Here is a 16679-nt window from a genome sequence, read left to right on the forward strand (position 1 = left end):
ATGTAAGTTGCTTTAATTCTTTGATACTAGTTTTAATAGTTGTATAAATTATCAAATCAGTTTTTCATGTTTTCTAATTAATTATTCTATCTTGACAATTATAGGTTAACCAGTCAATTAATATTCACAAACCTGCTTTTGTGAAAGACGGAACTAGCTTCACAACAATCTCGAGACTGAGATCTTACACAGATGCTCGATGTAGAATGAGACCATCATTGTCTTCACCAGTAAATTCTGTCTTGAAGCCTAGCTCATCTCAAGGATCTATAAGCAAGATATAATTTTGTTTTCATGTAATAGTCTTTTGGGTGTTTTATCGTGACTTTCAATGTTATACTTATCCATAGTTTGATCATGTAGTGGTGCTATTATATGTATAGATAACCAGTCAATCTCATAATCAATTGGATGTGTATTTGGGATTGATGTGGTTTTTGTATGATGATTCTGATAACATTTTGAACATGCATATTATTTAAAATAATTTCAAGTTCAAATAGTGGATATAATTGAAAGAGATTCCGAATTGTATGGAATAGATTCTAAAAGTTTATTTAAAACTGCTATAGATGGTATGGAATACAATCGTGGAATTGGATTTTAGATTAAGAAATTTGTGGCTTGTGCAAGTCACGTGCACATTTTTCGTCTAATTTAACCCCAAAATGACGGAAGAACTGATTTGATCAAAAAACAATAACGTTTAGGACTAATTTAACCCTTTCAAAATGTTTGGGACTGAACCGGGCATTAGACATAACATTTAGGACTAAATCAGGTCTTTTCCCGTTATTGCAGGATAGATGCTCCAGATCCTTGTATATTTGTTCTTGAATAACAGTGGAACCTTGATATAGGTCTTCTAGCATGAAAACTGTCCGGATTTGGGAAAGTATATTTTGGGTTCCTTCATATCCATCGCATTATTTAATAATTCTTGATATTCGTTTGGAAAGGGCATCCTCCATTGAACCTAGGCTAGCTTCTCAGCTTCCCCGAGTAGATTTTCAATAAACTTTGCTTCACATAAACTCTGCTTCACTTGTTGCATCTGTGAAGCCTTGGAGGGATACTAAATTCTTGGTGATGGATTCCCACCTCATAAAGACTTCATCAAATTTGCCCAAGTGTGTGGGAATTATAAACATGGCCCCAGTATGCTGAAAAGTAGATGGTAAGTTCCACATTTCAGAATAATCTTTGGACTTAAATTTCCCACTTCCTCGATATCCTTCAAAGCTTGGCTTTTGTCCAGACACTTCCCCTATTTCTACCGTCGGGGGGTAATTGGGCGGTCCCATAGTTGTATCAACTGGGGGTCTATATGTGGAGATAGCTGAGGAAGAATATAAGTGCTCAGTAAGTTGAGCTAGTTGAGTGTACTCTAATTCCCAATGTTCCTCTAGCTCCTGTCCTGCCGCAATTATCTCTGGAATAATTTTGATTGGGTAAGGTAACTCCATCTCCCCATCGCCTTCAGTTATACCGCAATAATAAGAATTTAAAGAACATTGCAGATCTTCTGTATCAGAGTCTGTGTTCTGTTGGCTTAGAACGGCTATAAACTCCTCTTCTCCTGTCATAGGGTAGTCTATGGATTGGTGGACAGAGGGCCATGGTCGTACCTCACCTGCATAGCTATCATATGACGGAAGTCGGGGACTAGCTTGTTCTTTTCTTTTTGCTGGAAGTATTATTGGTGTTTCTTCTGATGGACACAGTATATTCATGATATTTTGCCAAGATGGGTCTTGTGGTTGCTGACTGGTGGAGACTTTCGTCATGTCAATGGTATTGTACCATGTTCTGCCATCATTACTATCTGTTGGTGAAGAAGCTGTGGAGCTTTGCTCGGTAGGGATAAAACTCATGGCTGTGGATTGGAGCCATGTGGTGGCCATTTTATTTTGTAGTTCATCTATTTGCTTTGACGTATGGGCAAAACCATGGTCACTCGTATTGTTGCATCAAGATCATCAACTTCCATGACCTCTGGTGTGGAAATATGCTCCAAGATAATTTGAGCTATACATTCATGTTTCTGTAAAAAAATATCTTGGTCAGTTATATTAAATGCCAGTATTGTACTTCACCTCTGTAATCGGAGTCAACAACTCTTGCTCCGATTAGAATTCCCTTGCGAAAGGCTGCACCAGATTTTGGTGCAATTCTTGCATAAGTCGCTTCAGGAGTTTTAATGCTAAGTCCTATGGATAAGAGGGATCTTCCATATGCAGGTATATCTTGAGCTCGGTTGATTGCTAAATCATACCCTGCTGCTCCTTCGGTTGCCCTTCTTGGTAAAGTTGCTGATGGTACTAGTCGTGTGACTAGTAATTTTTGTTCTTCTATTAAGACCGCAAGACTGTGTGACCTTAATTCCTCCTCATCACTAGCCACCTCTTCATCTTTAATATTGTAAGTGGCTCCTTGTGATGTTGGTGCAGCTTGGTAGTTTGAGAAACTCAGAGAAATTCTACCATCTAGCAAATTATTGCTAGACGCTTCTGAAGGTGTCATTGGGATACATATATTAGTAGGTCGAATAACCCGATTCATCCCTTGTAGTTGCCTTGTTGAATATCATCGTCCTGGTAAGGTAATAATTCCATGGCTTGTTAGATAATCAACAACACCATTTACCTTATATGCGAATGCAATATTCGATGTGTTGGACAGTCGGCCAATCATCCCCCTGGTGATTAAAAGATTGGCTTCACCATTTTGCCATATTTCATACCCTCTGGTTGCAATGGAGAGTTGAATGTTTATGAAGAAAACTCCGATTGCCATCATTATATCAGGGATGACATAAATTAGCTGACTTCCTTGTGTTAAATCAACCTCCATGGTAGCAATTATGGATCGGCCGTCCTGCCATCTGTTATCTTTGAACAAGACAAGGGCTAGCGTACCTTCTTCTTGTCGATGAAGAATTTGGATTTGTACCTGGAGGACACCTAGGTGAACATATTGCATCCGACTTCACTGTAGTTGATTGAAACTTTCTTATTGTATGAAGATTCTATCCACTTGACTATTGTTTGTACATGAAATAGCTTCCTCTGATCGGTGTATGTAGACGCGATGATCAGTGTCATCCCGTCTTGAATGATATAACACTTCTGCTGGTGTTATGGCTGCTCCTGCATGGAGAGCCTCAATTGGACTTGAGGGTCTAGTTGTTGCTCCAGTATATTTTGGGGTGATGATCTCCCCAATAATCTTTGCCCTATCCTTCTGGAGGCTTGCTGTATACTAAAGAGATGCCTTTGGTTACGACGATACTCGCGTATTTGATCTTCTACTAAAGGTGTTGCAGGTGTTCCCTCTATCTGCGTCCTTGTCGTCATTTTGTAGCTTTTGCTTTCTCCTCTTTATGGATTTTTAAAGGATCTTTGAATACTAGGAGCTTGCCTTTTGTCTCTTTAGGTCTTTCGCCTGGTCCTAGAGACAAATTTGAGAGCTTTGTTATAAGAGATTCAGGTAATACTGATATACCTTCACCTCCCTTTCGTTGATGTTCGATGATGGCCCTTAAATATGCTTGTATTTCCTGTAGACTTTCAGCTATTTGAGTTAGCAATTGAATATGAAAATTATTTTGCTTGATGATTGCTGCTTCGTTACCAACCGTGCTGGAGTAATCACTTGGTTTGATGAATCCAAGTGACGGTGGTTCCAATGCCTCAGTGGTTTTAACAACTTCTTTGTAGGAATTTATATTTTTGGAGAGTATGTAACTCATCCAAAAATTTGTTTTTCAATTTTTGATAAAAGCTGCTCCACCCTGTGCAGCTTCTTGTCGAGATTTGTGGTTAGCTTTAGGGCCTCTTCCTCAATTAACTTTGGTTGTTGTGCAATTTCTGCAATCAGACTCCTTCTTACTTCTTACTGGGTGAGTGGTCTGCTAGAAGTTAGAGTCTTCACCGCATTCTCGAGCTTATGAAAATCTTTTCAAGGTAAACTAGGTAAGAGACTGTGTTCATAGATATCACCTGCTATTAAAAGTACTTCCATTAGCTTAAACACATACTTATAGGAAGGCACAGAGGCGGGACCTAATAAGCCCTTTCAAACAAAGCTCGCTTACCTAAGATATAAAGGCTGGCCCTAATAAGACCTTGGTAAGACCGATTTGGTAAGGCTTTGAAAGTAAGTACTCGGGAGGAAGTAAGTTCTGAAAGGAAAACTTGTGTCAATAGATGTAAGGTGGTAGAAAAGGGTAAGAGCCCAAGTAAATCCACTAAAAAGGTGAGGCAAAGAGTTTTCCCGTAGGAAAAGAAAACCGATGAATACTTAGTTTCAATTTTGATGTCTGAGCGATGGGAGGAAGTCATACAACAGTGGTACATTAGTTCACATACCTCGAACCTAGAATACCTTGATCTTGCAACTACTCAGAAGCCATCCAATAAGGAACTAGCTCATAGCATCTCTGTAATATACGACCGAGTTTGTGTCTCTAGCAGGGTTCATCTAAAGAATTTCAAACTCATCCTTACACATAAGAGCTTATTTTTCACTGCTTTACTTTGCCATGATGGTTGTCTCTCTAAGTTACTTATCCCTTAGATGCAATGAGCCCATGACGTGTTGTTCTACATTTCATCTTTCATGCTCCACCTATGTAATTTGCCTCTTTTTTTTTCTAGATAACATCAATGTTGCACCTTCATGCTCCTCATCCTACATTCACTCGAATGTCTTCTACCATCCTTCTTGGATTTCTAGTAAACTTTTAACCATTAAGACAACCAACTTGATCACGTCAAGTTACACTCCATGAGATACTCTAATATTACCTCAATCCTTCTTGTTCTATGATCCCTTGGACGCAAAGTCATCGCCACCACATGACCTCGTCTAATCACAAACTCTACAATTATGTATATTTTGCCAAGTTCTTGCACAATTTAACATGTATATCAAATATAAATGTGACATTTAACTTAAATCCTTTACTCGAACATCAAAAGCTAAGGTTGAACACCACCACTAAGGGCATGCTTGCACCAACACAGTTAAACTTGCTCTACTTAGACTTTTCCACTATACTTGCACGTCAAGATTCTCACATAACATATTTGAAAAACAAAACTTTGCTAAATTTAATATTGGTCTAACTTAAAGTTTTAGTAAATTTAACTTAGTCTAACTTAAAGTATTTACTAAACACATCAATATAACATGGTTGAACTTGACCACTTGGGCCATGATCGCACCAATAATGTTTCCCAAAGACTCAAATCCAAGATTATCACAAGTTTCTTTTCTCCATGCCTTCAACCGTGTTGATGCTTCTTGTTGCTCTCAAGTTCACATCATGTTAAACCCCTTAGTCCCTAGCTTGCATCATGCTCCACCAAGTAATCCAAGCTTGCTCCAACATGCCATCCATCTCTGCTCAGTTATAGTCTACCTCCTTGTCCACTTCCTTTCAGGAAAGCCTACAGCTCACCTCATTGGGAAATTCTAGTCCCATTGACACTTCAAGACATCTTTCACCGATCACTTCTGAATTCACCCCGTCATAAGCCATCAAACTAGTAAGCACACCATGATCCTCATCCTAGAGTTCACCTTCAAGTCCACTTCTAAGCTATCGAACACTAGCTATCCAACTTGATTCTGTTCATGTCAGCAATCACCACAAGACCTTGTCGAGTCATAAGATCCTCGAGCTTCATATGCAGTATGTCAAGTCCATACACACTTGATACACATATCAAAATAATAGACAGGCTTACTTAAATTCTTTATTAAACACATCAATATCATACGATTGAAGTCACCAACTCATTAGTCGACTGAATTCCAATATCATACAATTGAAGTCGATAAATTGAATGCTTGTTTGACTGGGCTATGATAGAAACATTCTATTCATGAGCCACCAAGCTTTACCTCAATTCTTCCTGGTCTATGATTCCTTGGACACAGTCATCATTCAAATCACTTGGTAGTCGACCCCTATCTAACTACACGTATCATACGTCAATAATATTGCCCAAAGACCAAAGATTCGAGCCCAAGATTATATGTCACTTGTAATATCTCACAATCTCCATGTCTTCAACCGTGTTGATGCTTTTTGTTGCTCTCGAGCATCATTGCGGCAACATAAGCACAATACGAAAGGATGTGACATATCTCATTAGCTACTACTATAGGAAGCCACTTGATGATACACCATTATAGAAGAAACTTGTACCTCAAAGAAATTTCACAAAGAAGGTTAGGGGTAGACAAACTAGATGAGATAGAAACTACGGTTGGAGAAGAAGAGAGGCAGGGGGTGGGGGAGGAGCAAAGCAAAGAGGACCAGTAAAAACTATCATCATCCACTTGTAATGGACACTGACACACATTTAGTTTGCTATCGGTGATCTCTTGCCTGGATTTGGTATTATTAGGTGCAAGATGTCTGGAAAAAGGATGCAACAATGATTCTAACACGAGTCAAATTCCAAACACCTTGGAGTGGAACTCGATTTGAATGGAAAAAAAAAAGTATAGCAAGAAGTTCTAAGGATCACAAGAAAATGATTACACTTCGAAAAATCTCAATCACTTGTATTTATTAACATTGGTGTCTGCTGAAACTAATAGAGTTTATATAGCACAATGAGATCAATTACCATCTCTTTTTTGGCATTAAGTTGTCATTTTTTTTTCACTTCTAATTGCATATAATTGTCAACTATCCATCTGGTGGCATGTGGTAAGAGCATTGAACTAGTATGTTAAGCTGAACTTAATTGCTGTGTTGAGAGGAGACTAACAGTGGCTAGCCATGTAGAGGGAGTAGCCTTTCAATTTAAGGACAGAGCCAACAAAGCTTGAGGTATGCCACATGTTTCGTCACTTGTAGGTCCCTACTTCAATTCCCTCGACCACCAGATGATCCTCGGTCAACTCTTTGGTTCAACCTCACCATGACCAACTGCCACCTCCGTCGCCAAAGTCTGTCCTACTACTGTCCTCACCTTTGCCATAAACCCCACTCGCAGCACTAGGACATCTCCGCCCTCTAGTCCTCTCATTTCTGTACCTGCCTCTGTTGCTGGCTGCACAAAACAAATGAACAAATTTTGAATTTAAACCATCGGAAAAATGTCTGAATTTCAAGAGAATAATATCTATTTTGCATGTTCTTCAAATAAATATGACATAATAGCTCATGTTACTTGCCTCTTAAATTACTAGACCTCTGTTTCTCAACAAACGCAGGCCGGCCTTCTATTGTTACAGGGGAAGCCTGAATATTTAAAGATTTGTGAATAAAGAAAAATGCTCAGTAATAAAGCCAAAACAAATATAACAGTCAACCACTCTTGAAATCCATTCAACTTTATATAGAGTACTCTGCTATATAAGAGAATCACAATCATAAAGCGTATTTTGAAGTGTGAATTACTATGGATATGTGTTATCATACTATACAGAGTACTCTGCAATAGTGCTTTCAAAGAACCAAACAACAAGCATAAAATATGTTAGTTCTATTAAAAGCTTAGGCCAAGAAATGCATGATAAATATCACCAAAGGCTTTGACTCGGAGAAAAGTGAAGTACTCCGAAAACGATGTATGGTATTGTGTCTATAACCTCCTCAAAACTACCCAACCTAGAGTAGCTATGGGTGGGAGTGAAATCAATATTTGTGTATACATGGGTTTCTTTGGTATAAAATGAGTCAAATAGGTTTATTGGTCCAACCCAAAATATAATGAATATATATATATATATATATATATTCTGTCATCATGAAGGTGGGATGCATTGCTACTATTGGACCATATAAAAGACATTTTGCTTGTGTGAATACATCTACTGAGAAGCATCGCAAACACGACTACTATTAGACCATATAGTTGAAGAGCTATATAAAAATAGTAAAGTTTGAATTCAATCATACTGAAAGATCTTTCACATTTAGAAGTAGGGACATGAGCCAAGAGCCAAGATTTCAAATGTTTGAGCCAGAAGATGAGTAGATCCTCCGATGAGTTTGATATTGATTGTGATAGGATTATTGAGTTTAGAAGCATTAGTAGAACATATCATCATAGCTGAACTATAACAAAAACATAATAACACAAAAAGGAAAGAAGGTTTTGGTTTGGTTTAATAGAAATTGATAAGCATTTTCTTTGAGGTGGGAGGTGACCTATTCAAGTGGTGGCATCCATTAATTGAACATTTACCTTAGTTTAACACCGGCTAGCAACCTAATGCAACCCTCCTCCTTTATCCGAGCTTGAGACCAACCATGACAGGGTAATTCGTCATGAGCGGTGTACAAAATCATTGGTGAGGGGAGAGGAGGGTGGGGTGGAGACCTATTCACTGTGAGAGGATGGGGAACTATGACCTAGGGAAGGAGAGATAGATAGACAAGAGGCAATTTTGTTGGGAGAAGGGTAGCAGGGTAGACTCTGATACAATTTAAAAGAAAACTTGATATATATCTGAAGTGTGATTACAATGCATGTATTTATAATCTCTAAAATAACTAAAAAAAAAAAAAGGACAGCCCGGTGCACGAAGCTCCCGCCATGCGCTATCAAACATGACCAAAAAGAGAAAAACAAGGCAAGAAAACATTATTGGAGTGAGAGAGACATGAACATTGAACAAGACACTAAGTCAAGAAAAATAGGTGACTGTATGATTTTCCAAGGTAAAAAACAAGCACTTGTCCTGTTAGAAATAAATTAATCATAAAAAAAACATGGTTATAAAGCTACTGATCCTTATCTCAGGTATCTGCAATTAGAAAATTGTTTCCATGAATAAGAGCTGGTTGCTGAAGTCAGAAGGGGAAACATGGTATTCATATCCTTATTATCAAAGGAAATTAGATAACTAGTGGACCGACATGTTCATAAGCTGACTTGACTTTAGCATATATATCTTTTTAAACTATCAGTTTTACATTATGGCATGGAAGCAATGTTATATTCAATTATAAACAGAACTAAAACATTTACATATACCTTTATTGCTCTTGCAACAGCATCAGCCACTTCAAAATCCACAAAACCAAAGCAAATTCCACTGTGCTGCACTTGAATATGATTATCACTTATATAAACAAAATTGCTTGGAAGATGAGTAAACACAAAAAATACAAATAAGAGTTGAAAAGAACCCTGAAACATTTGATGTGTATTCCGCCAGGTTTTATAGGTCCAAATTTCTTGAATTCTTCCTGTAGTTGTTCAGGTGTGACATACAAAGGAAGATTCTTTAAGTGGATTGAATAGCCAACAGCTGAGATGAAAAAGGATTATCATAACAAAGATACAAAAAATAATGACAAGAAAAAGAACTCTCATCAAACTTCCTCATACCTTCTGGTTCTGGCCTTCTGTAGCTATCAGCAGCATTAGGAGTAACAGAGCCATTCTCAGTCACGAGAGCTGGTATTGAAATTGGTGATGCCGGTTGGCCAGTTTTTACAACTGCAGCTTTAGAAGGAATAGGCGGAGAAACAGGTGGAGTAGGTTTCTCTTTCATGACATTAACCTACTAAGTCATATATTTCACTGTTAATGGTTAAAACTTCATCCACTCTGTAAAAGAAGCAATTTTAACAAACCAACTAGAAAAATACAAAATATGACGTACGTAGGATATATTCCTTCAAGTATAAAAAAGAACAAATAACACTAAGAAAAATACAACTGAGGCATGCAACATTGTCATAATCTCCATTTATCAATTTCCTGGCTCATTTTCTTATTCATTTAAATTCCCCAATAGATGAACTAATGAATTGTGCAGTTCTTTTACTTCTCATATGCTCTAACTGATTCAATTATTGCATTATCCATATTTTTTCTTATCCATTATTATGTCAAACCAAGCAAAAAAATCAGTACATGCCCAAATGAATAAGAACTGGAGTTGGAAGCACCAAAAACTAGTTCTCTTAACTAAATTACATGTTTAACCAGTACATGCCCAAAGAGAGTTTTATATAAAAAAGTTTCTACAAAATGTAGATAGCAAATGTTAAAAAGATAAAAACAAACAAATAAATAAAAAGAATCAGAAGCTCAATTATTTATCGAGCGCTTCATCAAATTTTCATCTTGGCATACATAAACAAATCAGCCTACAAAATTCATATGTTAACATGTCAAGTATATTTTATATCGCTCGGTGAGACTTGACAAAGTGTTAAAGAATGAAATGATGCAACTGCAAAATGTCTATAATAAAGAAACTCTTACAATAGAAGCATATGATTCCCTTCGTGGTGACTCTTCCAGTGTAGTAGAAGAACTAGGATTCAGAGTGACTGCCTGCAAACTTTCAGAAACTTCATCAATCTCTTTTCCTGTTTGCACTTCCTGGTGGACACTACAAGGAATCTCAGCTGAAGGATCAATAGTTTCAGCTTCATCCAGTTTCTCTTCTTCTGGTACCTCGTTTTTCTGTTGTTCCAGTTTCTCAGCTGCCACAAATCATAAAAGAAGAGGAAATTAAGGACTAAGTTATTAGGCCTTGGCACTGGATTCAAAGAACATGCTACTTTAAAGTCCAAAATAATACCCTGTTCAGGAGCAAGAAGACGAAATATATCATTCAAAACATAGTATCCCTTATCCTGAGGGGCCAGCATAAAAAATTGAGCAAATTTTTTCTTGGCGTCATCTTTCCCGGTGAGATACCCCGCCACAAGAACAGTAACACAGCCATCCATCGATTTCTGCCCGTCCACTGTCTTAATCTCCGCCCTGTACTCGCTATAGTCAACGGAAAGAAGCTTCTCCTTGATTGCCTTTCCGTCATTCACCAAGCACCAAACAGAAGATACCCAATCAGTAGATCTTACAATAACAAACAATAAAAGACAGAAAGAAATAAAGAATCGCCACTTAGTCCAAAACGATTGCCACTGTTTTTTTTCCTTACCTCATAAATAAGAAGAATAAAAGTACGAGATGAATGAAGACAACTAAACAAGGCATCTTACATCCATGCCGGTGACGGAGATCATTTCGCCCCGATGATCCAGCCGGCTTAGCGTGCTTCCCTCCTTGTAGAAGCGGAAGAGAAGCTGAGGGGAACTGGTAAGGATCTGGTAGTACTGATTCGCGAAAGCCATGCCAACCTACCACCAAATCCGGCATTAAGGTCCCAGAAATCAAACAACAACTACATTCGTCCACGCGATCGAACAGAAAGAAAGCGAAAACCGCGATCCAGCATGAATCAAGAAACATTACCACATGCGCGGGTAGACGAGCTCGATCGGCGGCCATCAGGTGCCGCCACAGCCGGATCGACGGAAGTAGAAGGCGATGAAGAAGAGGAAAGGAAAGAAGAGCAACTCTCGCGGAAGAAGAAAGCAAAGAGCTCGAGAGAAGTCGTTACAAGCTCTGCCTCAATTTATACTATTTTTTGCTTCTTCCCCCATTTGCAGTTAAACTAAGCGTGGAGAAGTTGCGCGAAGGGCAGTGCTGGATTTCCCTGAAAAGTTCGGCAGAATGTCCGTACATAGTTAATAATAAAATATTATCATATTCAATATAAATAATCATTGATTTCCTTTTGATGAAATAAAATATTAATCATTGAATATTTTATTAATAAAGTCTTGAGCATCAACTCATCCACAATCAACTCAAAGTCACATGTTTATTTGCTAACAAATATTATCTACTCATTTAAGTTAGTTGAATCAATCCTGAATTCATCATTACAACTTGATATATAGTTATTAATAAAATTGGTATATTTTTATAATGATATGATGTTATTCATTTTAAATTTAAGTACTCGTGATTTTATTTTTGAGCTCTATTAAAAAAAATTTATGAAGACTCATATCAATTGAGATATCTTCTATCTTATAATCACATGGTCTTTTTCATATATTTTTAATATGGAACTTTAATTTATAATTCCAATAATTCTCTCTTCAAACTAAGAACCGCATACTCCAATTGAGGTCACTCATTTCCATGGTGTTTGGATCCACACCTTACATTAAATACTTGGAGCACCACCTACCTCGAGGGCTTATCATAGATTTTTATTAAGAGTCTCCTATCATTATTTCTATGGTTCGGGCCTCCCCTACCTTCTTTGTTAAGATTCCCCACATGATTTTATCTTGACCATGACTTTGATACAATTTGCATCCTATAGCTTTCTTCCCATGAGGAAGTTCCACCATATCTCAAATTTAGTTCTTATGCAAATGACTTTATCTCCTCCGTCATGACACTCATCCACTTGTCCTTCTTTGAACTGAGTGTCGCCTTCTAAAAAGTGGTGGGATCTCTACTACTAGTGAAAAGTGCATAAGATACTAAGTCTTCAAAGTCATACTTACTAGGTGGTTTGATTGTACATTTGGTCCTTTCTGTGGCTATAATCTGATACTTCATGTGCCTTGAGTTAGCTTCATCAAGATCATGAGTTTCTAACCTCACATGCACAACATCCTTCTCTTTACTGTAGTTTTATGGTATTTGATTATCTCCCCCTGAGGACGCTATAATATGATTCTCTTATCAAATATCATATCTTTGCTGATCACCACCTTGCTCGCCTTAGGATCCCAAAGCTTGAAGTCTTTTACTTCTTTTTGATTACTTAGAAAAATACACTATACGTCTAGACTTTGCATCCATCTTTGACCTGTCTTCATTAGAAATGTGCATGTAAGTTATATATCCAAATACTTTCAGGCTAGAGTAATCAACTGGATTTCCCGTCTATACCTTCTCTTAAACTTTGCCATCTAGTGCTGCCCTCGATGATCAATTAATCAAAAAGCATGTCATATTTACTACCTTTGCCCAAAAGTTCTTCGCAAACCCTGTATTCAACTTGAGACATCGAGGTTTCTCAATTATTGTCTTGTTCATCCTTTCCACTATACTATTTTATTGTGGTATCCTGCGAACCATGAAGTGTCTATTGATTTCATGCTTCTCATAAAATTCCTAGAACTTTAAATCTGTATACTCAATTCCATTATGACATTATCCAATCTAAGACATTTGATCTTTCTTCCAGTCTGATTCTCTATTTTAATTTCTACATCTTGAATTTTGAGAAAATTTCAAACTTGTGATGCATGAAGTACACTCAGACTTTTCGTGAGTAGTTATCGATGAAACTCACAAAATATAAGTGTCCACCATGTGATGCTACACTGGTCGATCCCTAGAGATTCGTATGAATATAGTCTAGAATTCCCTCTATATTGTGTGTGTTTATCTTGAACTACACTATGCTTTGTTTTTCAAGAACACAATTCTTGTAGAACTCGAATTTCCACGTCTTAACACCCTTCAATAAATTTCTTTTATGAAGTCCAACATCCCACACTCATTTATATGACCCAGCCGCATATGCATAATTGTTTGATCTGATTCAACTCCACAACGGTAGCTCCACCTACAACTGTAGTACCCAACAACCTATATATGTTCCCTGCTAATTTTTATCATTTCATTATCATTAAAGCGCCTTTACTGACTTTCATTACTTTGCTTGTAGATTTGTAACAACAACTGCTACCATCCAGCGTGCCCAATGAAGTCATGTTCTTCCTCAGATATGATACATGTCTAATATCACCCAACATTCTGATCACACTATCAAATATCTTGATTCTAACATTCCATATTCCAATGGACTTTGCAGGATGCATCGTTACCTACCAAAATAAAACCAGAATTCACCAATCTATAGGTGTTGAATCAATCCTTGTTAGGTGTCATGTGATAAGAATATATTGAATCTAGGATCCAAGAATTGATCAATTGCTCTGAACTTGAAAGCATATCACCATCACCGTCTCTGAATTTTTTCTTCCACTATGTTTGTAGACTTAGATGAGTCATTTTTATTCTTTGCATTGACTTTTTTACTCTTTGGACAATAGCTTTTGATGTGATCTTTTACTCCGCACTTATAGTATATGATCATCTTCTTCTTTCTCGATTTAGATCAGGTCTTATTATTTATGTCTGACCCATATCGAGTTTTGCTCCTACCACTTGCCTAGTTATCTCTCACCATGAGCCCTTCAACTTGAGATGTCTCATCACTAGCTTTCTTCCGCTGATGAAATCCCAAAAGAGCACATGTGACTTCCTCTAGCTTGAGGGTTTCCTTTCCCTACACGAGAGTTGTAATCAAATTCTCATACGTAGGAGATGATGATAGAGCATTCAACATCATCAGCATTTTGTCTTTCATCTTCATATTAACCCATTTCAGATCACTTACAATTTGATTGAAATGTTGATATGTTGGTTCAGATTTGTCCCCTTTGGCATCTTAAGCCCAAACAACCTTTGCTTAAAATAGAGTTTGTTTATCAATGGCTTGGACATGTAACGACTTTTCAGTTTTTGCCAAACTATCACCGGTGATTACTCGTCCATAACATGATACATCACGTTATCCGTTAGAAAAAGTCTAATCATTGCAACCGCCTTTACCTGTAGTTCCTCTCAATATGATCTTTCCATCTCTTATGATTTCTTTTCACCTAGCGCCTTCATCATGTTTTGTTAATCCAGCAAATCCTTAACCCTCCTCTGTCACAATCCAAATTTTCAATTTGTCGAACTTCACCATATTGAACTTTGTAGAAAAGATCCTAGACATGATGCATTGACTCTAATATCACTTGTTGGACCAATGGAACTCACATATTTGTAGAATGATATGATATTGTCCGCTTTAGATTTAAGTCTTCATAGATTTATTTTTGGACTCTACCCAGAAGGTTTCATACCAATGAAGATATCTTTTATCTTATAATCTCATGATATTCTTTGTATATTTTTAATGTGAGATTTTGGTTATAATCCTAATAATAATCATTCTAATGATTGAGTCTAAAATCTAATCTCTCTAAAGAATCTACGTGCATATGAATTTACTCTTCTCTCTATGAATCTTGCATGACCATAACTTTACCTTGGAAAATACTTAGACTTGTTTCCAAAATCTACATGCTACTTGTTTGAAGAAAAATTCTTCCTACTCAACTTTTTAGGCTATTCTATCAAGTTGTGCTTGCAGCTTGTTTGGTCCATGGATCATTGTTGATGCTATAGGTTCAACAAGATTCACAAGAGTGAATTGTAACACATTCAACACTCTCATTGCGCCTTATGCTCCTCGTCTTGTAATCCCTTGGATGTGTACTATCAAACTCCACAAGCTACTTCAATGACACCATAATGTTTCTCATCTTGTGATTCCTTAGACGCCTCATTCAATCTGCTCTGAATTTTATTAGACCCTCGGGCCGCTGATCATGTTGCCTTGGTGAGCAAGTCATAATCCACACTCATCCTCGTACCATTATATTTGTTGCACAATTTTATAAAATACAAATATAAATAATTTAAACCCTTTTTCCGAATAATAAAATCCAAGGATGAATCTGACCACTCAGGGCACAATTGCATCAATAACTTCAATGGTCGAGTCTTCATCCCCACTTTTAAGATGATACTTTGTATGCATGGCTAAAGTGCCTTGAGGCAATAGTGCAGTTTGAACGAATTAACAGATATAATTTTTTTTAATAGATAATTGATCTTAAATATTGGATTGATGTACCCTCTATTGGGAGGACTTTCCTATTTACTTTAATAACTTACAAAAACTTTTATAGAATGGATCGAGACTGAATACCCAATTTTTTTTTTTAAAAAACTAAAGTGAAGTCAAAGAAATTTTTTTGAAGTGCGTATCCTGAGATTTCAATTTCCACTGTATTCTTTAATTGCATGCAAACAGTTATGATCTCCTTGAACCGGCATTTGGCTCATGGACTCTATCTTTTATTTGAAATTTTTGCAATTGATTGGTTAATAAATTTCCCTTAGCAACTCTAGAATCATGTGCATCTTCACGAGCTCAATTAGTTATTCTTATAACTCTTTTGCACTTTTTTAAAGGGCTTGACTTTAATTTGCTCCTAAGACCGCCCACCATATAGCTTGATTAGATATTCAATTGTTTAGACCGATTAATTTTAAAAATGACTGTTCCAATTTTACTCAAATTTTTCACGGGCCATTAGAAGAAACCTGAAAGTACTCGTGGCGGATAATTCAATAGCTCAACATTCTAAATTTATCATCCCATTTAAGAAAAATATCATACAATACGTCATATTTGAGAATCAAATCATGAATACGCACTATAGTTTGAATGTAGACTGAGAGGGCCACATTGGCTTGACCTTACTTGTTCACTTTGTTACATTTCTTAATACGTGATTGAATCTCTAAGTGGATTTCTTGAAGCTTTTCTTGATCATAATCCAATTTTTGAAATAATATGTGAACAAAAAATCCTTGATGGATGCAAATGCTTTGAAATCAGCAAAATTTGAACATGGAAAGATTCAAAGGAGAGAGAGGAATACACTCAAGAAAAAGTGATAGGTATACACTAGTGCTAGTTTAAAGTGAATGAAGATTAGTATAGGTCTATCAAAGACATTTTTTTGAAAAGTCTTGATGGCTATAAAGGCTCTAGAATTAAAAAAAAAAAACTTGAGCATATGAAAACTTAAAGAGGATTGCTATGAATAAAATGGTGCCAATTTAGAGTGAATTAAATTAGTCTAAATCCATTAAAGACTTTTTTGCAGGGCTCCAAAATTAGTAAAT

General features: G+C 36.8%; 1 protein-coding gene across 2 annotated transcripts; it reads right to left on the reverse strand.

Annotated features, from left to right (window-relative positions):
- Positions 1-6549: 6549 nt before the first annotated feature.
- Positions 6550-11478, reverse strand: LOC122047447 (nuclear transport factor 2-like). Of its 2 annotated transcripts, none has more exons than XM_042608756.1 (9): positions 11247-11478; positions 10994-11131; positions 10570-10798; positions 10248-10471; positions 9363-9537; positions 9161-9282; positions 9006-9071; positions 7198-7264; positions 6550-7073 (listed from the first exon to the last, which is right to left on the reverse strand). In XM_042608756.1, the coding sequence occupies exons 1-9, from the start codon at positions 11280-11282 to the stop codon at positions 6937-6939; spliced, it is 1194 nt and encodes a 397-aa protein (XP_042464690.1). In that variant the 5' UTR covers positions 11283-11478; the 3' UTR covers positions 6550-6936. The 2 variants fall into 2 exon arrangements, 1 of the variants encoding a protein (XP_042464690.1); XR_006130539.1 differs by having other exon boundaries at positions 7004-7073; positions 9006-9076.
- Positions 11479-16679: the final 5201 nt, after the last annotated feature.

The sequence above is a fragment of the Zingiber officinale genome, chromosome 2B (genome assembly GCF_018446385.1).
Source record: "Zingiber officinale cultivar Zhangliang chromosome 2B, Zo_v1.1, whole genome shotgun sequence".
Classification (NCBI taxonomy): Eukaryota; Viridiplantae; Streptophyta; class Magnoliopsida; order Zingiberales; family Zingiberaceae; genus Zingiber; species Zingiber officinale.